This window comes from Xyrauchen texanus, chromosome 4 (assembly GCF_025860055.1).
Source record: "Xyrauchen texanus isolate HMW12.3.18 chromosome 4, RBS_HiC_50CHRs, whole genome shotgun sequence".
Classification (NCBI taxonomy): Eukaryota; Metazoa; Chordata; class Actinopteri; order Cypriniformes; family Catostomidae; genus Xyrauchen; species Xyrauchen texanus.
In genome coordinates this window covers 40,341,782-40,366,906 of record NC_068279.1, presented here as the reverse complement: position 1 = coordinate 40,366,906, position 25,125 = coordinate 40,341,782, and the positions used below count along the sequence as shown (strand labels likewise).

At 37.6% G+C, this 25,125-nt stretch overlaps 2 protein-coding genes across 2 annotated transcripts in view; one reads left to right on the top strand and one right to left on the bottom strand.

The window, feature by feature from the left end:
- The first annotated feature begins 3,569 nt into the window (after positions 1 to 3,569).
- Positions 3,570 to 7,428, top strand: LOC127639677 (ras-related protein Rab-14-like). The gene is made up of 8 exons (XM_052121820.1): positions 3,570 to 3,828; positions 4,501 to 4,561; positions 4,713 to 4,766; positions 5,333 to 5,510; positions 5,684 to 5,750; positions 6,425 to 6,512; positions 6,767 to 6,797; positions 7,207 to 7,428. The coding sequence occupies exons 2-8, from the start codon at positions 4,510 to 4,512 to the stop codon at positions 7,382 to 7,384; spliced, it is 648 nt and encodes a 215-aa protein (XP_051977780.1). The 5' UTR covers positions 3,570 to 3,828; positions 4,501 to 4,509; the 3' UTR covers positions 7,385 to 7,428.
- Positions 7,429 to 7,567: 139 nt separating this feature from the next.
- LOC127641399 (centriolin-like) overlaps positions 7,568 to 25,125 on the bottom strand; it is a 42,969-nt gene continuing 25,411 nt past the window's right edge. The window contains exons 21-39 of the mRNA XM_052124387.1: positions 23,819 to 24,117; positions 22,342 to 22,499; positions 22,052 to 22,214; positions 21,840 to 21,970; positions 19,677 to 19,817; positions 19,464 to 19,590; positions 19,160 to 19,324; positions 18,896 to 19,055; positions 17,008 to 17,123; positions 16,656 to 16,873; positions 16,025 to 16,182; positions 15,848 to 15,912; positions 15,578 to 15,766; positions 13,540 to 13,753; positions 12,831 to 12,994; positions 11,133 to 11,261; positions 10,780 to 10,950; positions 9,966 to 10,028; positions 7,568 to 9,801 (exon numbers count right to left, since the gene is read on the bottom strand). Coding sequence (XP_051980347.1) covers positions 9,604 to 9,801; positions 9,966 to 10,028; positions 10,780 to 10,950; positions 11,133 to 11,261; positions 12,831 to 12,994; positions 13,540 to 13,753; positions 15,578 to 15,766; positions 15,848 to 15,912; positions 16,025 to 16,182; positions 16,656 to 16,873; positions 17,008 to 17,123; positions 18,896 to 19,055; positions 19,160 to 19,324; positions 19,464 to 19,590; positions 19,677 to 19,817; positions 21,840 to 21,970; positions 22,052 to 22,214; positions 22,342 to 22,499; positions 23,819 to 24,117 — 3,029 coding nt within the window. The 3' untranslated portion in view covers positions 7,568 to 9,603. The remainder of the gene's footprint in view (positions 9,802 to 9,965; positions 10,029 to 10,779; positions 10,951 to 11,132; positions 11,262 to 12,830; positions 12,995 to 13,539; positions 13,754 to 15,577; positions 15,767 to 15,847; positions 15,913 to 16,024; positions 16,183 to 16,655; positions 16,874 to 17,007; positions 17,124 to 18,895; positions 19,056 to 19,159; positions 19,325 to 19,463; positions 19,591 to 19,676; positions 19,818 to 21,839; positions 21,971 to 22,051; positions 22,215 to 22,341; positions 22,500 to 23,818; positions 24,118 to 25,125) is intronic.

The window sequence follows — 25,125 nt, the reverse complement described above, 5'->3', positions numbered from 1 at the left end:
GTGTGCTGTTGATACAGTAGAGGGCATTTTCAGGAAACGGGGCTTCTTTAAAAGTGTAGAACCGTGTGCGTGTGTGTGTGTGTGTGTGTGTGTGTGTGTGTGTTGTGTAGTGTAGTGTTAGTGTACTGTAGTGTAGTATATATGTGTGTCTGTGTGTGTGTGTGTGTGTGTGTGTGTGTGTGTGTGTGGAGTATTGTAGTGTAATGTAGTGTGTGTTTGTGAAGTAGTGTTGTGTAATGTAGTGTGTGTGTTTGTGAAGTAGTGTTGTGTAATGTAGTGTGTGTGTTTGTGAAGTAGTGTTGTGTAATGTAGTGTGTGTGTATAGTGTAGTGTAGTGTGTGTGTGTGTGTGTGTGTGTGTGTAGTTTACTGTAGTGTGTGTGAGTGTGGTGTACTGTAGTGCAGTGTGTGTGTAGTGTACTGTAGTGCTGTGTGGTGTTGTTTGTAGTGTTGTGTGTAGTGTAGTGTGGTGTGGTGTGTAGTGTACTGTACTGTAGTGTGTGTGTGTGGGGTGTACTGTATTACAGTGTGTGTGTAGTGTACTGTAGTGCTGTGTAGTGTAGTGTACTGTAGTGTAGTGTGTACAGTGTAGCGTACTGTAGTGTGTGTGTAGTGTACCTTAGTGTAGTTTGTGTGTATATGTGTGTGTAGTTTACTGTAGTGTTGTGTGTGTGTGTGTGGTGTACTGTAGTTCAAGTTCTTTTTATTTATATAGCACATTTAAAAACAGTGTATCTAGGCTGACCAAAGTGCTGTACTATTTACTATTTATAAAATAATAAATACAAAGTTATAAAAACAGACAACAATTTAAGACCAGGACATTACATGCTATTAAAAGCCAGTGAAAAGAGATGAGTTTTAAGAGAAGATTTAAAAACAGATAATGAAGGTGACAATCTGATACTGATAGGCAGACTATTCCATAAAATAGGAACCACAACCAAAAAGGCTCTCCCTTCTCTACACTTTAGCCTCGAGTGTGGGACATCGAGGAGATATTGATCACCAGATCTCAGACTTCATGGTGGATGGTAGGATGTAGTAAGTAGTAACTGGGATCTTGGTATTGTAATGACTTGTAAACTAACAGTAACATTTTAAAATCAATTCTAGCTTGAACCAGCAGCCAGTGAAGGGATTTTAAAATGAGGGTAGCATGATCGTATTTCTGACCTCCTTTTATAAATTTTGCTGCTGCATTTTGAACTAGCTGAAGTCGAGCAATAAGAGATTTGGAATTTCCACAATAGAGAGAATTACAGTAGTCCAGACGAGAAGTGATGAAAGCATGAACTGCTATCTCAAACGTTTTCTCCGACAAAAGAGGTTTAACTTTAGAGAGTAGACATAGCTGAAAGAAACTGGAACCTATGACAGCACTTATATGTTTGTCCAATTTCAGCTGGCTGTCAAAATGGACACTCAGGTTCCGTACTTGAGGAGAGAGGAAAGCATTGAGATTTCCGCAATCAGTATTACTGACATCAACATTTTCTGTAGGACCAAAGACAATCACATCTGTCTTATCTATTTTCAAAAACAAAACGTTTTTGGCTAGCCAAACTTTTATTTCCTCCAGGCAAGCTAGAAGAGATTGTAATGCAATGTGATCGTAGATTTGAGTGTCATCAGCATAGAAGTGGTAGGAGATATTATGCTTTCTGATAATGGAACCCAGAGGGAGCATGTCAAGAGAGAAAAGTGCTGGTGCAAGAATAGAGCCCTGAGGCACATCACAGGTGAGGCGTGCCACAGAAGAGGTACATTTGCCAAGCTTAACAGAGAACATTCTATCAGTTAAATAGGATTTAAAACATTTAAGAACATTCTCTTTTAAGCCCACACATGATTCTAGTCTGGAGAGCAGTATAGCATGATCAACATTATCAAATGCTGAGGTCAGATCTAAAAGAACACATACACATACGGTGTGTGTGGTGTACTGTAGTGTGTGTGTTGTGTAGTTTAGTGTGTGTAGTGTTCTGTACTGTAGTGTAGTCTGTGCGTAGTGTATTGTAGTTTAGTGTAGTGTATGTACTGTGTATAGTGTAGTGTAGTGTAATCTACTGTAGTGTGTGTTGTGTAGTGTACAGTAGTGTAGTGTAGTGTACTGTAGTGTGTGAGTAGTGTATTGTAGTGCACTGTAATGTCTGTGTGTAGTACTGTAGTGTTTGCCTGTAGTGTTGTGTAGTGTGTTTGTGTTGTCTACTGTAGTTTAGTGTGTGTAGTGCACTGTAGTGTCTGTGTGTAGTACTGTAGTGTTTGCCTGTAATGTTGTGTAGTGTATTTGTGTTGTGTACTGCAGTGTAGTACTGTTGTGTAGAGTTTATGTACTGTAGTGAAGTGTGTGTTTAGTGTACTGTAGTGTGTTTGTGTAGTGTACTGTACTGCAGTGTAGTGTAATGTGCGTGGGGTGTACTGTAATGTAGTGTAGTGTGTGTGTGTGTGTGTGTAGTGTACTGTGTGTGTATTGTAGTGTGTGTGCAGTGTACTGTAGTGTGTGAGTAGTGTATTGTAGTGCACTGTAGTGTCTGTGTGTAGTACTGTAGTGTTTGCCTGTAGTGTTGTGTAGTGTGTTTGTGTTGTCTACTGTAGTTTAGTGTGTGTAGTGTACTGTTGTGTCTGTGTGTAGTACTGTAGTGTTTGCCTGTAGTGTGTTTGTGTTGTGTACTGTAGTGTAGTGTGTGTAGTACTGTTGTGTAGTGTTTGTGTACTGTAGTGAAGTGTGTGTTTAGTGTACTGTAGTGTGTTTGTGTTTGTGTAGTGTACTGCAGTGTAGTGTAATGTGTGTGGGGTGTACTGTAATGTAGTGTGTGTGTGTGTGTGTAGTGTACTGTACTGTTGTATAGTGTAGTGTACTGTAGTGTGTGTGTAGTGTATAGTAGTGTATTGTAGTGTAGTGTGTGTGTAGTGTGTGTGTATTGTAGTGAGTGTGCAGTGTACTGTAGTTTAGTGTAGTGGAGTGAATTGTGTGTGTAGTGTACGTGTAGTGTACTGTAGTGTGTGTGTGTGTGTGTGTGTGTGTGTAGTGTGTGTAGTGTACTATAGTGTGTGTTTTGGTGTAGTGTACTGTACTGTAGTGTGTGTGTGTAGTGTACTGTAGAGTAGTGTTGCGCGTGTGTAGTGTTCTGTATTGTAGTGTAATGTACTGTAGTGTGTACTGTAGTGTTGTGTGTGTGTGTAGTGCATCGTACTGTAGTGCGTGTGTATGTAGTGTGTGTAGTGTATTGTAGTGTGTGTGTGTGTGTCTAATGTACTGTAGCGTGTGTTTTGGTGTACTGTAGTTTAGTGTAGTGTGTGTATAGTTTATTGTACTGTAGTGTATGTGAAGTGTTCTGTATTGTAGTGTACTGTACTGTAGTGTGTGTGTAGTGTACTGTACTGTGTGGTGTAGTGTGTGTGTGTAGTGTACTGTACTGTGTGGTGTAGTGCGTGTGTGTGTAGTGTACTGTACTGTGTGGTGTAGTGTGTGTGTGTAGTGTACTGTACTGTCTGGTGTAGTGTGTGTGTGTAGTGTACTGTACTGTAATGCAGTGTGTGTGTAGTGTACTGCTGTGTAGTGTACTGTGTGTGTAGTGTGTGTGTGTACTATAGTGCAGTGTGTGTGTAGTGTAGTGTACTGTACTGTGTGGTGTAGTGTGTAATGTACGTGTAGTGTGTGTGTGTAGTGTACTGTAGTGCAGCGTGTGTGCTATTGCTTCAGTGGAGGTCGCTGCTTTCACTGTTTTCATCTTTACAGCGCTCTTAGAGGAAGAAAGCGGCCGGACGGCTCACACATACCGAGAACCAATACAAACCTCCAAAACCACTTGGGTTCTTAATTTAGGTAAGGCTACAAACATCGCAAAAGACTATTCACCACTCTGCTCTCAAACACGTTCGATACTAACGAATGTCACGGGTTTAACGCTTTCTGGTGCTCATTTTGAGTGTAGCTGTTAGCTTTAGCATCTCTTGGTTTGGTTCAACCCGAGGTCAGCTAACGCTAACTAGCCTTCTCAATGCTCAACATTTACACATTTATCCGCTGAAAAGTGACTCGGAAACGCCAGTACTGCTGAGCTACGCGTTAAAACATTAATTTGGGGTGATTGTAATTTGGTGTGGTGTTTGATATCGCTGTATAACCCTTGATATGAGTGTGTGATTATATGAGTAGTTAGGCATGGCTCTGACTGTTTGTTGTGATGCAGTCAGTGTTCATGCAGATTTAGCTCAGTGTCATGTACTCAATGTTATTCCTTTGTTTACATAGTTATCGTATTTGCGGGCCAATTGTACATTATTATAATTCCTAAACTGATCCCTTTGTCTCGATACAAGTTGTTGAGGTAAAGGAAAATATGCATTTGTAGACAATAGTAGGTAGTCAGCTGATGGTTGTCAGTGTGGTTTCAAATCCTTATTGTGCTAGTTGGTTGGAAATGTTGATTTTGTTATTAATGATTGATAATTATTGTTATAGTTTTTAGTTAATGTGTCTTTTTATGCATTTCAGAGGAACAAAATGACGACTGCACCTTATAACTATTCCTATATTTTCAAATATATAATTATTGGTAAGTGTGCATCCTGCTGTCCACTTTGCATGTGTATATGAAACTTATAGAAGATGTTAATATAGTACCCATTGGATTTGCTTTATTTTGGTTTTGATTTGCACAACGTTTGGCATATTTTTCCTTGTGTGATTGTTTGGTGTCTTCATAGGTGACATGGGGGTTGGAAAGTCATGTTTACTTCACCAGTTCACAGAAAAGAAATGTAAGTACCAAGTGTGCTTATAAATACACTAAAACAAGCAAGGATCCATTAAAACACCTTAAACTTTATGGACTTGCATCGTCACAAAATAAGTTTACACTTAACTTTAATGTTACATAAGTCCCCAGATACATAAGTCAGGATGCTAAGTACATTCGTATCTTAACTTTTAAGAGAATACAATCACTTTTGCATTTATGTTACACAAAATAAAGAAATAAGGCCTGAAAACACCTGTGTCGCAAATAAGCGCCACCTAGAGGTAATGTGGCAGAAATATTAATATGAATAAAAAAGTCGTCCACTTAGCAAATAGTCAAGTCATATATATAAATTGATAAATAGTGATAAAGCTCTCATTCTCAGGAATGTTTTCTGAAAAATGAGAGCAATGTTTTTGCTATTAGTCCACAGTATGTGTGATTGGTGAGCTTTTAAATTTGAGATTGAAAAATTGCAGGCGGCAGCCCAAAAATGCACAGAGTTTAAGGGGTTAACATCTGTGCTTTTTGGTGGCACACGGCAATACACTATACATAACTGCTATTAATCTCATCTCGTTTTAGTTATGGCTGACTGTCCTCATACAATTGGCGTTGAGTTTGGCACACGGATAATGGAAGTGAGCGGGCAGAAGGTGAAGCTTCAGATTTGGGATACAGCAGGGCAGGAGAGATTCCGTGCCGTCACGCGCAGCTACTACAGAGGAGCCGCTGGGGCCCTTATGGTATATGACATTACCAGGTAGACCAATACAGTGTTGTTGTTCTCATTTGATGCCAAGGTTCTTGTTTGCTTCTTTATATCTGTTATAATGTCATTTTAATATATTACAGTACTCCAATAAGGGTGTAGTGTCTTGCTTTATCTTATTTTAAATGTGGTATCATTGTGATTCATATTGTTCTTATTTACAGGCGAAGCACATACAACCACCTCAGCAGCTGGTTGACTGATGCAAGGAATCTCACCAACCCCAATACTGTAAGATTGTTAGCTTCAGCCAGAGAAAGTAGACATTTTAAATGATAGCGGCAGAAAAAAAATCATTACATTTAAAGGAATATTCCGGGTTGAATACAAGCTCAATTGACAGCATTTGAGACATAATGTTGATTACTATGAATTTTATTTGAACATGTCCCTCCTTTTCTGTAAAAAAAGAAGCAAAAACATGAAGTTACAGTGAGGCACTTACAATGGAAGTGAATGGGGCCAGTCTCTAAACTTTAAAATACACACTGTTTCAAAAATGTAAACATGATTTTAATATTACAAAGAAATAAAAGCTGAAATAAATAATTTTCTCAACTTTTATTGACATTTCACATTCTTAAAATAAAGTAGTGATACTAACTGACCTAAGACAGAGGATGTTTTCTGTGATTAAATATCAGGAATTGTTTAAATGTATTTGGCTAAGGTGTATGTAAATTTCTGACTCCAACAGTATGTGCCTCACTGTAACCTTGATTTTTGCAAAGAAAAGGAGGGGGACCAGTTGCAATACATTTTTGAGATAAATGCTGTCGATTTGAGCTTTACTTTTATTGATCCAAAATATTCCTTTAAGTAAATAGTGTCAGAATTTCAAACATAGTTTATCTGCAGATGTGGTTGAGTCTACTGTATGTAAGATGATCTCAATCTTTCCTCAGGTGATTATTCTAATCGGTAACAAAGCAGACCTAGAAGCCCAACGAGATGTCACATATGAAGAGGCCAAGCAGTTTGCTGAAGAAAACGGTAAGATGTTTTGGTCATTGGTTAAAAGGAAAACAAAAATCGATGTTGGAACATTAAAAACCATCTATTAAGGGCATCTATAGTCATTTCCTGAACAGCTCTTTGATTATTATTGGCAAGACCAAAATTATGGAGCGGTCAACAATTGAATCTTGTTGTTTTGTGGATATGAGTACAAGGCGAATGAAAATATTTGAAACATTAACTGTAGAAAATTCCACACTCACCATCACATCTTCAATCTTTTGAAACAGGTTTGTTATTCCTCGAGGCAAGTGCAAAAACGTAAGTGTTTTTTTTAAACCCGTCTCATGACAAGTTGTAATAACTAGTACGAGATGGCAAAATCGTATTGTATGAGTTTGGTCTTACTATAACATACAACTTTTGCTCTCATAGGAAAAATATACAAAGTGTTGGATAGGAGGTTACCAAAAATCTGATGCCAGTTTTGTATCGATTTGTACTGCTATTTGTTGATTGGTCAGTCTGTAAGGGAACACGTGTCGTATCTTTTCGTTCAAGCTCAGTCGTGGATATCTTATGATTTCCCCATCTCTTACAAGTCATTACGAGTTGCTATAAGACTTGTTTTTCAGTCTGTCTGCTGGGAGACCGGGCACACTTTTTCTGTAATATTCACTGCGGGACATTTTAGTTCTCTTTAGCATCTTTGCATATGTCCATCCAACAGAGGTGAGAATGTGGAGGATGCATTCCTTGAAGCTGCAAAGAAGATCTACCAGAACATTCAGGACGGTAGTCTGGATCTAAATGCGGCAGAGTCGGGGGTCCAGCACAAGCCTACTGCCCCTCAGGGTGGGCGCCTCAGCAGTGATGCACAGCCCCAGAAAAAGGGTTGTTGTACGTAACATTGTTTTGATAAAAAAAAAAAAAAAAAAAAAAAAATGTAAAACTGAAATATTGGAGTCTGTTTTAAAGTAGACTTTTTGCTGTTTCACATCCAATCACCAAATATTTATCCCTGTTTGTTCCTATTCAGGGAACAATGTACATGTACTATAAACAGATATTACTAATGTTGATTCTGGCACAGTTATTTTTACTTAGTAATTGTTATAGTAATGTATTGAAAAGGAGAGGACATATTTTAAGTCCTGGAGAATGTTTTTTTTTTGCACTTTGTAGTTTTGATTTGGCTCTCTGTGTTCCTGAAGCTTGTGTTGCATTACTGAGGTCTTAAAGGGATAATTCACCAAAAAATTAAACATTCCCTTATCATTTATTAAGATTTTTAGAAGAATATCTCCGGTCTGTTGCTTCCCCACAATACAAGTCAAAATGGTCAAAAACTTTGAAGCTCCAAAATGCACATAAAAGCAGCATAAAATACTTTTTCTTTTTTACTATTAAACTTATAGTAAATCACTTTACTATATCACAAAAATGTATTTAACCACTGGAGTCTTATGGATTACTTTATGCAGCTTTATGTAGCTTTTTGAGCTCAAAGTTTTGGCCACCATTCACTTGCATTGTATGGACCAACAGAGCTGAAATATTCTTCTAAAAATCTTCATTTGTGTTCTGCAGAAGAAAGACAAACACATCTGTGATGGCATGAGAGTGAGAAAATGATGAGAGAATTTTCATTTTTATGTGAATTATCCCTAAAAGTCTTTCCCACTACAAGGTTTAAGATCCCTCTTTTGGTCTGTCCTTAGGCATCCATAAATATTTCAAAATCAATTATCAATTCAGCAATAGTTTAAGAAACAGACCTGTTTAGGGACCATGTACCAAACATCCAGGCCCTGCAAACCCTCATCATATCGAGATATTCATGTTTTTACATCGATAATTTCAGTTGCCTTATGATTTGCTTTTGTTCGCACTGTGCTGCTCATTTTATTATTACACCTTGTAGCTTTTATCAAACAAAAGAAATCTAGCAATGCACTTGTAATAAATTGTAATAGAGATATTTGCCTTTTTTGAACACCTTGATAACATTCCATTAAATTTATTTCCAAACACTGATAATAGTAGGCTCTGTGCTGGGTTTCTTTATAGGTTTAAGCATCAAGTAGGACAAGACTGCTCTTAATAGGCATCATGATTTTCCCCAATACAATGAGAGTAATTTGCCCACTGTAATTTAAGAATATGTCATGCAAAGCCAACCACAGCATGACAAACATGATTGTGGGATACTCTGCCCAGTTCTGTTTACTAGGTCATCAACTTTGGGGAAAAAGAAAATAAAAATGGGCTGATGTAACAACCAGCAGTTTCTTTTTCCATAGACATTCATCTGCAATGAACCAAATGAAAGACAAAAAAAAGTTGAGTTGTTTTTTAAACATAAAATCCATGTTTTAATTTGCTCCTACTGTCTTGCTTTTTTCACATCTTTAAACAGCAAAACCTAAACTGATCTTGAACTCAAGTATGCCTTCTATAAGTGACATTTGTTTGTAATTATGTTAATAAAGACATTACTGTAGACTATTTTTGTCCACATACATGCTTGATTGCACTGTATATGAGCAATAATGATGTGATAATCTTGGAACATTTTCTTTAAGGAGAAACAGGACAAGAAAATGACAATCATTTTATTGCACTCACTTTAAGTTGTATTTGATTTTAGACAAACTGTATATTATAAGTGTTGGAATAAATACTCTTCATATGGCTTTGAATACAAGGTCGTTTTTGATTGTCATGTAAAAATATAAATTCAAAATCATTCATTCAGCATCTTAGAGCACCATGTTTTTACAGTCGATTACATGAGTACTAAACGATTGAAAGCGTAAATGAACGAACTTGCATGATGAAACCTGAAACCTTCACTACCCCTGTTGTTTTACATGTAAACATTAAATATTCTCAAGGCAATTGCCTAGTATAAGTATATATTGAAAAGGCACATCACAGTGTTACAAATAATTAAGTTCTAAAAATGTCTATAAATGGCTTTCATCTCTTGGTGAACTTTCACTGTACTTTTACCTCAAGTTTCAGTGTTCTCATTTGTATATGGAAAATGCTGATTTCAACCAACATTTGGTTCAAAAGAAGGCTGAAACTTATCTAGGCTCTGATAGGGCCAGCACAGGTCTGTTTAATGGCTTTGTAGAGAGCAGGGAGTCCACCTTATGGGTTCCTTGTCAATCAAATCGGAGTTGTCTTTGGTAGAGATGCAGAGGAGCTGGTCCAGCTTGTCGACGTGTCTGCGAAGACCCTGAATGCTGCCTTCAGTCTGTAGTCTGCGCTGAGTCAGAGCCTCCTGCTGGGAGAACATGCGTCTGCGCAACTGAACCTGGATAACATTGGATAGACACTTATTGGATAAACATCATCTTGAAAGTGTTGTCTTTATCATAATAAACAATCTGCTTCCTTATTAAATGAAAGACACGAGGAGATCTTGGGATATAGCTAGAAAAAAGTGGATTTTTATGATACAAATTAATTTCACTTTACCTTCAGGTGGTCTTCCTGTTGCCTCAGTCTTTCTCTAAGCGCTTCCCCTCGCCACTGTTCGTCCTGTTAGTAGAAAAAGAATTGACATTAGCTGTTAACAGCCTGTTATTTCAATGGCAGTGGATAGTGACTCACTTTAAAGACCTTTATTTTCCATGTCTTCTGAAAGCATACAAAGTTTTTTTTTGAGAAACAAAATGCTTTGTTGGTTTGCGTTTATGCAAGAATGTGTTTTAGCATTGAAAGCAGCACAAGTTCTCACGTGAACACGTGTTTCTAATCCTTTAACTCTTACCATGTTCATGGTACATTCAAAAAAGTCTTTGACATCATAGAATAAGGAAACTGTGCACAAACCTCACTGTCAATGCACCTTGTTTAAATATGCGGAGGCATGAATGAGATTTGACGGCTGCAGTGGAATAATGACAGTTTTTTTGTCTGTTCCACTTCCTCCCACAAACCTATAGTTTGGCTTCTGTAGATCTGGAATATAGTGCTCAAGTCATATGGACTACTTTTATAATTTATTTTTGTCATTTTGAGGCTTCACAGGCCCCATTACAATTTACTTTAATTTTCATGTAAAAGAACAGCCTGGACGTTCTGCTAAACATCTCCAATTTTGTTCCTCGGAAAAGAAAAGTCACATAAGTTTGGGAAGACAAGAGGGTGAGTAGATGGCAACAGAATTTTAATTTGTAACACTACCTTACTTAAGTGTAATCTGTGCATTTTAAAGCCATTATTGCTCCTCCAAACATTCTTGATTAACAGGCTCAAACTTTTGCCAAATAAATTAAGCAGAGTATACCTTAGTGTTGTAGACTGGTTTCCCCAAGGTGAGCTTAACACAGGTACTGTTTTCTTTCAGGCTGTCTGTGTCTGAGGAGGTGCTAGAGCATGACTTGAGCTCCCTGTCCAGCTCAGCGTTCACCTGTGACCTTACAGAGAGCATGGTCTCACTCTCCTCTTGGCTCTGCAGCTGAGAGAGGCGTGTGACGGTTATTAAATCTTTCAATATTCATTGATAACCATCTAACATGACTACATGTGCTACAAAAATCAATCCAGCAAACAAACAAGTAAAACAAGCATAGCCAGTACACAAAGATGTTGATCTACAAAAGATATATTACAGAAAACACTGTTACATGCAGTTTGTACCGTGTCTGGGAGGCAGAGCTGCTCTTGGGAAATGGTGCTGAGCTGTTCCTGCAGCCTTCTGGCTTGTTTATGGTTTTCTTGAGCAGCCTTTTCCACAGTTAGCAGTTCCCTTTGGAGCAGTAAACGCTCCTGAAACAAGCTCAAGTTAGTCTGTGTGTTTACACTTCAATGAATTGAATATAACAAAGCTTAAGAGCCAAAACAAAGGTATTTTATTAGAAAGGCATCATAGAGCTAAGCTGTTTACTATTCCATTAGTTCAGCCTGAAATATGTCAGTCTCCTCTTTTATGCTTGATAAATTTAAAATCTGCAACAAAATTTATCATAAAGTGCTAAAAAGACAATAATTGGTAATGCCATGTTTTTTGTACATGTACCAATGTAATACCAGGGCATCACTGAGTACACTTCAGTCTCATGTAAATGTCATAGTACATGAATATGGTAATGATTCAGTCCTAAGTATAACAGTATTATCATCTGGAAACTCTGCACCATGGCACCGCCACAGTCATTTTTTCTAAGGCTGTTACCTCATAAATGATCTAAGCTTATTTATAAGCAGTGTTGATGACTTCTGGGTAAATTACTTCTGAAACATAATTTGGTTTGGAATACAAAACACATGCCTAAATTGTAATAAGTAACATAATCTTTCAGATTATGCTTTTTAGGTAATGTCATTTGAATATCAATGGATTATTTATTGCATGTTTTGATGAAAATCTTATTTTAAATTAATTAAAGGAATTCTCCAGGTTCAATACAAGTACATCTCAATCAACAACAATTGTTGCATAATGTTGATTACCACAAAAAATGATTTCCACTTGTCCCTCGTTCATCAAATAAAGCAAAAATAGAAGTTACAGTGAGGCACTTACAATGGAAGTGAATGGGGCCAGTCTCTAAACGTTAAAATACACACTGTTTCAAAAGTATAACCATAAGATGTAAACATGTTAACATGATTTTAATGTGATAAAATCTACCAGCTTTACCATGGCATTTACCAGATCAAAGGGTTTATCAGTGTTACATTGTGTCGTCATGACAACTAAATTGTAATATTGGATTTAACTTCACACAAATAAGGTCAGTAAGCAATTTTATGACACTGAACATGTTTTATGAACATGTATAATCTTTACGTCTTGTGGCTATACTTTTAAAATGTGTGTATTTTAACATTTATGGATTGGCTCCATTCACTTCCATTTTAAGTACCTTACTGTAACTGTATTTGTTATTATTTTTGATAAACATGATATGAGCCAAAAATATTTTTTGTATTATTCAACAATATGCCACAAGTGCTGTCAATTGAGCTGGTCATGTATGGAACCCCAGACTTTCCTTTAAGTAGCAGTGTACATTCCTTTCATTTAATATGAAACATATTAAATATTACAAATGTTAATCTGATTACGCAAATGAAATTTTTTTATTTTATTACAAACACTTGTTTTTTTGTAATCTGATTACTGTATGTAACCCACATTACATGTAAGTCCATTACTATCCAACACTGCTTATAAGAGTCATGTAAACAATAAGGGTTTTGGAATGAAAAAAACTATTTATCACAATTAGTGTGACAGAATTAAATTTGAACAGAAAAACAATACTAAATACAAAAATGTATTTAACAACCCTAATTTATACATCTGAGTCAAAAACATAGTAATAAATAAACCTTCTCTACTCCTTGCAGTTTTTGCCTGTCTGTGTGGGTGTGGTTCCTCAGAGCCTCCAGACGACCCTCAGTGCTGATCCTCTTAGACATCAGAGCCTCCTGCAGGTGATGTGTGTCCTCTACAGCAGCCTGAAGACTGATGTCCTGCTCACACACCTCTTGCTCTAAACACACAAACAATTCAGTATATAAAACTGCTGAGAGACTGGCTAAGACTGGTTAATATATTGGTCACCCTTTTAAAGAAGTAGTGTGGCAGTACTGTGGTACAGTGATGACATCATTATAACACCATGTTACTTTGATATGTATATAAAATGTTGTTACACTAACTAGGGTAAAATCATTTAACAGTCATCAAAAGCTAGCCCCTGTACATTTTTTGCTTTCTTGTCTTCATCCATGGGATGTATAATAGGACATTTCAAGTATTGACAGTAAAGAGTTATTCAAAAATCTACGATAAAGAAAATATTGATTAATTGAAAGTAAACGTCAAGGCATTGCAAAGCAGGGAAGAGAAACACAAATCAGAGGCAAATGATCTTTTCTCACACCAGACGAGCTTTGTGTAATTTGCTAGTCTAATAAACCAAATAAGATGCTGTCATGCAAGTTAAAAAGCATTACAGATACATGATCATCCGTGGGCTGTATTATATGGCTAAAATCTAAAGAAACGTGTTATAAGGATATGCATTCAGCTCACCCAGCTTAGCCACATGCTCTTGCAGCACAGTGCAATGATTGTGCTCCCTCTGCAGAGTGACACTCTTCGGGTCCATTTCTGCTGCCGCAGCTGTGAGCTGCTCGCTTCTGTCCAGCCTCAGAGCCAGAGCTCTCTCTGTTACCTGCAGCTTCTGCTGCTTCAACATCTGCTGCTGCTCCAGATCACTACTCTGCTGCTGCTGATCCCTGACCAGCTAGATGCACAATATAGACACAAATATCATGACTTCTCTACTCTACGACCCTCAATGAACACAAGCTCCTATTTCAGTTAATTAGGTAGTCATTTTTATATAATTAAAGCAATAATCCATAAGAGGCAATGCATTACAGTGATTTTACAATGGATAAGGAGTAAAGTAAGTTTTATTAGGGTGCCTGAAACCCCTATAACTGTGGTAAAATCATGACCTTGAATGGATAATTGCTTTTATAAAATGCCAGCAACAACAATATGATAAAATACACTAATGTTCAACTAGATAGGTAGGCTTAAAGATGTCAAATAAACATTGATGTTGGCTTGACAAAGCCTTGCCTGAAATTATAAACTAGTTTTACACATTTTAAGCTTGATGATTACACAGACAGCAAGCAAGCTAGACAGTCAGACACACTGTCACATATATTTGTTTACATTTGAATTTTTTAAAGTTGAAGTTTGAATTAACAAGCTTTCTGTTGGACCATTTGAACATTCTGTCAATGCAAGTCTATGGGATTTTTCTGATATTTTATAGTTTTGTCAGTTTGTGTCGTGTTTAAGATGATGTCACGGCAGTAGAGATGGCGCAACTATGACGATCATCCTATAATCCCACCCACGTTTAGGTGGCACTAAACTGCAGTGGAAATGCAAGCTCAGAAAAGTAAAGCGAGTAGAGTTGAGGCAAGTCAAACCGTAATGTGCAGTGGAAAAGTGTCTTTAGTTGAAGATCAGATCAAATTTTATAACCATTTTAAAGGGGACCTGTTATGCTAAATTCACTTTTAAATGGTGTTTGTACATAAATGTGAGTCGGCAGTATGTGTACACAAACACCCTACAATGTTAAAAGTCCACCCATTCATCTTTCTTATATTTCTATAAATCAAAAACAGTGTGTCAAAATGAATGGTTTTTGTTTCTGCTCTAACGTGACGTCAAACGCGTGGCCTCGCCCAGGACCAGTGATGGACTCAACCCTATTATCATAGATCCTCCCTTGAGTGATCTACACACAGTCTGCCATTTTTTCCCATGCTGGAGCAGATACAGTGAGAAGAATAATGTCTCAGCTTCGTAAGCATCATAAGTGTTCTGTTGTTGGTTTAAAAATGAACATAAGAGTCTTCATGTACTCCCGGTATCAGAGCTACTGAAGACGCAGCAGACACATTTTGTTTTTGAAGGAAATGTGCCCCAAAACATACAAAAATGTGTGTATAATTGTGCAAATCATTTTACACCGGACTGCTTTGTGAATGAGTGTCAATATAAAACAGGATTTACAAAAATGTTTATTCTCAAGCATGGATCTGTACCGACTGTTCGTGTTTGTTAGGAATATTTCTGATCTAGTCGCGATCTCCAATTCCCCCGGTCCCATCTGTCTAGGTTCGTGCCCAGTGAAGCGCAGTCATGAGTCTGAGTCTCTGGAGACTTCGCGAAGGAAATAGAAAGAATGACACACACACACTCGGTCTGTATTCAATCTATTCAATGTTTATTAGAACAAGCATGTCATTTATATTTTCATGAGACAATAAGCAGCCAATGGGAAAGCAGCTAATTTGCATTTAAAGAGCCACACGAAAACAGCATGTTTTTGATTCAACCCAAAAAGAGACATTTACCACATGTTATAATACATGATCCATGTGGTATTTTGAGCTGAAACTTCACAGACACATTCTGGGGACACCTGAGACTTATATTACATCTTGTAAAAAGGGGCATAATAGGTCTCCTTTAAGTAACTCTAAAGGGTTCACATATGCATGAAAATAGGCTGATAGATAACAGTGGGTTACTTCACCTTTTTTTGTTCTTCTAGCTGAGTCTGTTTCTCGGCTACTTTTGCCTTAAACTCCTGCAGCTGCTGCCCCAGTCTGTCCAACTTCTGTTGTCTCCTCCTGATCTTCTCCTCTCTCTCCTGCAGTTCTGCCTTTTTTTCCTTCTGCTGCTTGACAAGCTCTTCTCGCTGCCTTCTCGCAGCCTTCACCTCCTAAACAAGTAAAAGCGATAGACTTTTCATGCTCCAGGACAATAAGCTCATCGAAACAGCAGCACTTTTCCGTGAACTCACCTCTCTGATCTCATCTAGCTCAGTCTGAGATTCCACAAGCTGTTTCTTGAGTCTGTTCAAACGCTCTGTAGATATAAAAAGTATTTGAGTGTACCTGTCCATATCAGCCTCCATAAACCCACAAGAGCAGGTATTATGGAGCAGTAATGCTGTTGATAAGCAGATACGAGCGCATACCTTCTAGCTGCTCCCGTGTGGCTGCAGTGTCTCTGTTGATCTCCTGTCGGAGGTCTTGTGTGTGTTTCTGGTCCAGTTTGAGTTTGTCAAGCTCTGACTGTTGTTTGAGCAGCTCTGTTTCTGCTGCCTTCGCTGCCTTCTCTGATGCCTCCAAACACCTGATACCACAACATCCATTTCAGCTCAATCAAATATGAATGTAAACACTTAAAATGAACTGCATAAAATTAATCTTATAAATTCTGGTCCACATTGTTGCTTATTCTGGCCAAAAAGTGCCCACTTATACAGGACAAGACCACCTAACCGGCATGTAAATCGATCACTAGCGCCACCTAACCAAATTGCAAAAATAAACATTATCTTCAAACAGCCTTACGAATATGCGAATACGCTGTCGATCGAAAGAATAGATAGTCCCGCCCTCAACTCCCGCCATTGGTTAAGTCAATGTTATTGTGTCAGGTTGGATGAGCCACTCAAAACAAACAGGAATTATTATAGTGCCACAGAGATGAGAAGATAAATTACAAATGGCTTAGTTGTCTCTGCAAAATGGAGTGGAGAAAGAATTTTAATATATAAAATTACACACTTCAGCATTAAAGCTCTTATATGACAGAGGAGTTACCTCTGAGCATGTATACGTCTGGCCTCCAGGTTTCTGCACTGTTCCTGCAGACTGCTCCTCTCTCTGACTGCTGCGTCTGTTTGCTGTTGCAGACAGAGGCTCTTCTGCTTTAGTGCATGCAGCTCCGCTTTCTCTTTCTCCAGCAGTATCGACTGTCTCTCAGCCTCTCCACACTGCTCCTGCAACTCCTGCTGGAAATGTTGAAGTTCTACACGCACCTAGGCAGCATACACTCACAAGTTAACTTCACATATACATCATACTCCACACTGTCACTTGAAATATCTGCCTGGACTTCTAAATGTGGAGTTGGTATTTCCACATTCAGCTTAACACAGTTTGTTGGACTGACCTGCAGTAGAGATTCCTGGTTCTTCTGCAGTTGGTCTAATTTCTGGTTATGCTGAATCTTCACCCCCTCTAGTTCACCAGTCTCCAACTGGACCATTTCTAACACGTGATTCAGGTCTAGACACACACATACACATTATAAACATCTTAATATGAATTTCTTTGGTGAACCAGGGACAAAAAATAAATGTTTTACATTTTGGATTGTTCTGAGCAAAAACTGTATTTTTTCGTTCTGGTTCAGGAATTCTGCAGTCTCCTTTCCAAATGGAAACTCTACCAAGTATAATTTTTATTTAAGTATAAGTTAAGTATAATTTTAATGAAAGATCTGCTTCTGAGTCAAAACCCGGCAGCATCAAATCTGTATTTATGCATCATATCTAACAATAATTCAGTGAAGACTTGGAACAACTGAGAAATATACTTTTACCTCTAAAAATGTTTTCCTTGTACAGTATCTGGATTAGCCATGCATGTGTATGTAGTAATTATACATAATTGTTAAAAAGCTCTTCACATTCAGAGAATGTGACATCCACAACGGGCAATTAGGCAAAGAAATTTGTAAAGCACTAGTTTCCTTCAGGTTCAAATCACGTTTCATTTTTTCGGGCAACGTGAAGTGGAAATTAAAAAAATTACTGTGATAAACCCTTTAGTCTTTAATTTCATGAAAAAATGATTGGAACAAAATGAAACAGTTACAACTGGGTTTCAGCATTTAAATATAACATTTTCACTCTGGAACAATTGAAAATCACTTTGTTCTGGTTTTCGATTACATTCTGCTAAAAATTCAGTTCATTTTTGGTTTTCATTCCTTGAACCATTATAGTCCCCGAGGTGAAAACACAGTTACTTGTGGCCAATTGCAACAAACCCCTAAAAGGAATATTCAATATATTAAGTTACAACATCGACAACATTTGTGTCATAACGCTGATTACTTATAATTTTATAAAAGCACTTGAACTGTATAAATTGTTGATTTTATGGTCATGTTAGGGTTTATGGCGTTACGTCGTCATAGCAACGAAGTTGTCAAATTTGATACAACTTTACATAGAAAAGGGTAGTAAGCGATTTTATCACACTAAAATCATGTAAAAGAACAGTTCATCCAAAAAATACAAATTCTCTAATAATTTACTCACCCTCATACCATCCCAGATGTGTATGACTTTCTTTCTAATACAGAACAAAAATTGTGATTTTATAAGAATATCTAAGCTCTGTAGGTTCCTACAATGCAAGTGAATAGGTGCCAAAATTGTGATGCTCCAAAAAGCACATAAAGGACTCATAAAAATCATCCATATGACTCCAGTGTTTTAATCCATATTTTCAGAAGTGATTTGATAGGTGTGGGTGAGAAACAGATAATGTTTTGCTTAAAATTCTTCTCCCTGCCCACTAGGGGTCGATATGCATGAAGAATGTGAATCATCAAAAACACATGAAGAAGAATGTAAAAGTAATTTGTTTCTCATCCACACCTATCAAGTCACTTCTGAAGATCTAGATTTAAACACTGGAGTCTTATGGATTACTTTCTTACAGACTTATGTGGATTTTGGAGCTTCAAAATTTGGCACCCATTCACTTGCATTGTATAGACCAAAAGAGCTGAGAAATTCTTCTAAAAATATTTGCTTGTCTTCAGCAGATGAAAGAAAGTAAAAATGTTAAGGGTATTATTACTAAGACTTTTTTTGACCTAAGGGGTTTGTTGCAACTGTCTCTTGGTATATTAATATAGAATTCAACTGTTGTGTGGTCACAGTTGTGTGTATATCTTCTATTTAACAGTAGGCGGCTTGTCTAATCAGATTTCTGAGCTGGAATTATCTGTTCTATCATGTTATCATTATGTTAAAGGAACAGACCTGCTTTGTGTTTGTTGATGGCTGAACAGATATTCTGCAGGGTTTCCTCTTCTTGTTGTTGATCTTTCTTATACTGAGCCAGTCTGCTCTTCCTCTCGGACAACTCAGAGTCCAGCTCTCCCTTCCACACAGCCAAAGACTGCACATCCCCACGGAGCTCCTACACATACAGTTTATACTTCCTAAGTACTATATACTTCCTGCTTCATAAAAATGATTACCTCCTAATAGCTATTTTGTAATGGTGAGAGTAGTAATACAGACCTGAATTCTCTGGTGCAAGCTGTGGACATCCTCCTCTCCCTGTCTGAGTACATCTAGCAGGCCCTGCCTGTGCTGCTCCACACAAACCCTTAGCACCTCCTCCTCCTGTTTCCACTGTCCCAGCTTTCTGTCCAGCAAAGACAGTTCCTCCTGCTGCAACACCACCTGGACTCCAAGCAAGAGATTCATATTGTCATTATATAGTCATATTGATGTGCATTTGATAAATAAAATCCATAATATTAAACATTGGTCTTTCTCAAATTTCAATTTAATTTGCTGCTTGTTCATACAGTTGAGTTACCTGAGTGCTGAGTTTGTCCAGTTCTGTTTGCCGTTGTGTTAAGCAGTTCTCTGTCTCGCTGCAGCTCTGCAAGAGTTTTGCCTCAAGGCTCTGGGTCTCTTTGAGCTCTTTCTGAGTGACCTCCAGTCTATAAAAAATATAGATTGATTTTTATTTCCATGAGGAATTTACACTTTGTGTCTTCAGTGATTTACTGAAATGGTGAGTTTGCACCTGTCAGTTGTTTTTTCCAACTTTCTGTTGACTTCTTGAAACTTTGCATCTTGAAACAGCAGTACCTCTTTTACTTCTTGTAAAGTTTTTTCTTGGTCCTGTTTAATCTTCTGCAGCTCCATAACTTCCTCTTGAATATTCCTGGAGAGGAAAATGTACATGTTGATGCTGATTGACAAAACAGTCTAACACCCGGCAAAGATCTACACTTGTACTTGTTTAATGCTGCTGTGTGTAATTATTTTGAGGATTAATATTTTATTTTATTTCAGTTTAATATGCAGAGGTTGATTTACCTTAAAAGTGTGGCTCTGTAGTGTTCTCAACATTACATGTTTGTTTGAACGCTCCAACATTGCAATACTGACCACGTTTACATGCACTTAAAGGGATAGTTAACCCAACAAAAAACAAATCTCATCATTTACTCACCCTCATGCCATCCCAGATGTGAATACAGCTTTCCTCAGCAGAACACAAACATCTAAAAGATTTTTAGAAGAATATCTCAGGTCTGTAGGCCCATACAATGCAGGTGAATGGTGATCAGACCTTTGTAGCTCCCAAAAGCACATAAAGGAAACAGAAATAATCCATACAACTCCAGAGGTTAAATCCATATCTTCAGAAACTATATGATAAAGTAGGTGGGGGTGAGAAACAGATTGCATTTATATTTCCTTTATGTGATTTTTGGAGCTACAAATGTAGCACTTAAAATAAAATAAAATAAAATAAAATAAAATAAAAATGTCTCTCACTATGCCTATTGTCCTGTTCATTGTCAGAAATGTATTGTACTGTCCCGTTCTTTTTGCACATGTTTGCACGTGCACTTTATACAGGTATATATATATAGGTATTTTATATAGGTATTTTATTTAGTTGTGTAGTCTCATGTGGTCCTGTGTTTGTCCTATGTTGTTTTTATGTAGCACCACGGTCCTGGAGGAATGTCGTATCGCTGTGTACTGTACTAACTGTATATGGTTGAAACGACAATAAAAACCACTTGACTTGACCATTCATTTGCATTGTATGGACCTACAGAGCTGAAATATTCTTCTAAAAATCTTTTAAATCATTTATGTTCAGCAGAAGAAAGTTATACAAATCTGGGATGGCATGAGGGTGAGTAAATGATAAGAGAACTTACATTTTTGGGTGAACTAACACTTTAAGAAAATGGTTTATTCCAGGTTTTATTTTTTGCTGAAAGCGACATTCTGAAATGTCATAGAAATAAGAACACAGATTTCCTTACACCACTTAAGGGATTAAGAGAAAGCGGTTTAATACACCTAGGTTTCTCTCGGAAAACGCGGCTTATGTGGTCATATAAATGCATAAGCGGCATTCTGCTGAGGTTTTGAAGAGTGCGCATGCCTGAAACAAACTAGATAACAAACGACATAGGACTGAGCCACAAAACTTTGACTGTCTCTCACTTTCGTGTACTTGCTCGTACACTGGGGAAATCCTCAAATTTTACGCAAGAGGGAAACCCCACTATTGCAGCGAAATTCTGCTGCATGTCACAATAGAAAGTGAAGGAAACAAAACACAGCAACAACTAGCGAAGCAATGGAGAATAAAATAGCAAAGTAATCGTCGGATCCCATGTTTGTTATTTAAACATGCGTCGCAAATAAATTATGTTGTTGTGGAGAAAGCTACTTACCCTACGAGCCACATGTATATGGGAGTAAAGTGTTCGCTGCTTATAATGTGCATGTAAATCAGAATGCAGTTTTCTTGCAGTAACCCATTTTCTCGCAATAAGGCACTTTCTGGTGTCCGTGAAAACATTGTCATTGATTCATCCAATGTCATGAGTTTGAGGTGTTTGTTAATTCAAACAATGGTAGACAGGGGAGTGTGTTCAGATACTTTAAAAATATGCATGCAATCAGAAATTAGGAAGTATAGGTCTCTCTGTAACAAAAAAATTGCATTTCCCAATCAGTGGACATTTTCAACCCGGGATGGGCATTTTTCAACTATCCAGTGAAAGTAAGGAATCTCTATGTAGTAGGCAAATTGAGAAAAGCGGTAGAAAAATGCCAATCCCGGTTTGAAAATGCCCACTAATTGGGAAAGACCTGAAGGGTTCAGAACTGAAATGGGTGGAATTCAATTTTAAGCGTGAGGTAGTTGTTTTACCTGAGTTGTTGTTTGGTATGCAAAAGCTGTTTGGCGCTGTCTTGAGCTCTCTGTTCAATCTCCATCAGCTCTCGCTCCGTCTCTCCCACCTGCCTCCTGGCTTCATTGTAGCACTGCACACTCTCTTTAGTCTTCACACACATATTACATCAAAAGCATTTTTTCAACAGGAAGTTGATGCATACATGTAAAATGTGGAGAGACTGTCTAACCTTGAGTCTTGTGCCTTTGAGCTCCCTTTCGGCCTCTAGCAGCAGTCTGTCAGACTCTCTGAGCTCTGCTCTGCGCTTCAGAAGAGTCTTCTCCAAACACTCCACTTCTCCCAACACACACTGTTCCTCTTCTGCATGAGAGATGGGGCTTTCTTGCAATCTCCTGATGAAACAAACAGTTGAAAAGCACAAAACAAGCACTTTGAAATTATTTGAATCTATAACAAAACTTGAAGTCTAAACTACAAAGGAGCAGTGTGTTTATATTGAGTACTGTTATGCTGACTGACATGTGGCACTTCAGTGTGTGGACAGTCCTGCGCAGGTGATTGATTTCCTGCTGTAACTCTGCTGTCTTTTCCTGCAGTGTGAGCTGCTCTTTCTCACCGTGGGCTCTATCAGCCCACTCCTCTTTCACTTTGCGCTCTGCCTGCTTCAGATCTCTCTCCTGCAACACAAATAAAAACAACTGATCGATCATAAGATGGTATTAAATGTTATTCTTTAGGAATTTGGAGAACTTAACATAAATCAGTAGATCATGATGTTAAAATAAGTCCAACATAAAACATTCATACTGCACATTAATACAGTATATAGTGTAATATCACAAAGCATGACATCCCAACAAAACGAAAAAGGAAATAACACTGCTTTAAGGATGATGACAGCATGCGTAACATGCTGACGATTGGCACAGAAAATGATTTGGAAAACAACTCTATGGTGCGATCATAAAGGCAAATAAAATAATAGTAATAAAATAATCTCACAGTTTGGAAATTACAGACATAACACTTTAAACATTATACATTATAAACAAAATAATAATAATACCCCTTGTCTGGGTAAACATTTTCCAATTTATTTTAGCTCTTTCCTTTCATGCCCATGCAACTTTCCCAGTAACTTTCATAAGAATACCAGAAAGAGGTGTGACATCACTATCCGTAAAGCAAATAAAAAAAAAACAAACAATGTAACCGAGCAACCTCTGGTGATTTTTGGAGGATTTCAATTCTTGAACACATAGCTGTTGATGAGCACAAAACAATACAAATGGAGTGCAGAAGTTATGAAATTGGGAATATTTTATGACTATTTAGCCTGTTATTCTGTCTTCTGACACAGGCATATTTTAGAAAACAATTGAATGATCAGTGGAGGACCAATAAGCACAAACCTAATAACCTATTCTAAACAAAATTAACCTAGTAAAAGTTACCCAACATATTATGGTTAAACAGTCAGGACATTGCTGAAAATAATTAACCTAATATATTATCCTAAAACTTGACATCCACTCACAGAATAACCACTTTAAAAGCTGGCATTTCTATGAAAAGTAGCCTACTTAATGAACTGTCAGGGTAAATAAATCAAGTGGAAAATATAGGCATACCTAGCATACAACAGCCATATACTACTTACTCAGACCATATTTTTTTGTTGAGCTAAATTAACAACATGTCAACGTGGTCCGGTGACAGATGAGACCTGACGCACTTGCGTCGCATTGCGAACCCCATTATAATCAATGATACTGTCTACAATGGAAGCGTTCGTTGAGTTGCGTATCGGCAATAAACAGATGCCCCATCTTTTTTGCGCTGCATGCGCAGGCACTTCTGCCAGCAAGACAATTGGACCGGTTCAGTGTTAAATTGAGGAATTAAATAATTTAGTTTTTATTCATTAATTTCAATTAATTTAATTTAACTTCATGTGGCCTAATAGTCTAATGTGTTCATGACTGAAATCTCTCACCAAGTCCTGATGTCCAGGCACATTACAGTGCAGAGTTCCATTGGGCACCAGGGGTATATTAAGATTGCTGGGAGGGGGCCCATACACCATCCAGGCTCCATCAAGGGGCGGCCCATAAAGGAATGTACTTGAGCCAATGGGAAGGCCAGATACAGGGTGACTGTATATAACTGAGCCTGGAGGAAGAGCAGTACCATCAGGTAGAGTTAATGCAGCTGAATCTGAGGGAAGAGTGAAGTGTGGCCCAGACACACCCTCCATATCACTCTCTCTTCCACTGTCTCTGCACATCTGAGCATCTGAGAAGATAAAGCAAATGCATATATAATAAATATTATAAACATTATAAATAATAATAAAGTGTAATGTATTATAAATAATACATAATAAAGTATAATATAAGCTACAATATTTTTATTTGGAATTTGGGAGAAATTTTGTCAGTACTTTATAGAATAAAATAAAAATGTAAATTTTACTCAAACACAACCTATAAATAGTAAATCCAGAGAACTGATAATTTTGCAGTGGTTTTCCCAGAGCTTTATTTGTGTGTGAAAATCCCAGAAGATCAGCAGAAACACTCAAACCAGCCCATCTGGCTCCAACAGACATCCATGCAAGTATCTAATCAGCCAATCCTGTGGCAGTAGTGCAGTGCATATAATCAGGCAGGTACGGGTCAGGACATTCTGTTAATGTTCACATCAACCATCAGAATGGGGAAAAATGTAATTTCAGTGATTTGGACCATGGCATGATTGTTAGTTCCAGACAGGCTGATTTGAGTGTTTCTGTGACTGCTGATCTCCTGGGATTTTCACACACAACAGTCTCTGGAATTTACTCCGAATGGTGCCAAAAACAAAAAAACATCCAGTGAGCGACAGTTCTGTGGATGGAAACACCTTGTTGATGAGAGAGCTCAACAGAGAATGGCCAGACTGGTTCAAACTGATAAAGTCTACAGTAACTCAGATAACCGCTATGTACAATTGTGGTGAGAATATATTCTCTGAATGCTGTTCTGAGATGCACGTTGAAACTGTTTTGGCAGCACATGGGGAACCTACACAATACTAGGCAGGTGGGTTTAATGTTGTTGCTGATCAGTGTATATCATATAAAATATGATTATTTTATATGTGCCTTTTGACAAACTTAAAGTCACCTTACAAATCCAAAAATACAAGAAATTAAACTTTAAAGAAAATCAATTTTTAGGACCATTGTGACATATTAGAAGACAATTAAACACAATTCACATCCAAACCTTTATTACCCTAAAAACAAAAACAAAAAACAAA

Excerpts from the sequence above, each read along its gene's own strand:
- LOC127639677 (XM_052121820.1), top strand. The coding sequence starts at position 4,510 with ATGACGACTGCACCTTATAACTATTCCTATATTTTCAAATATATAATT. Across the intron at positions 5,511-5,683 it reads ATGGTATATGACATTACCAG|GCGAAGCACATACAACCACC; the intron begins GTAGACCAATAC and ends TCTTATTTACAG. Across the intron at positions 6,798-7,206 it reads CTCGAGGCAAGTGCAAAAAC|AGGTGAGAATGTGGAGGATG; the intron begins GTAAGTGTTTTT and ends TCCATCCAACAG.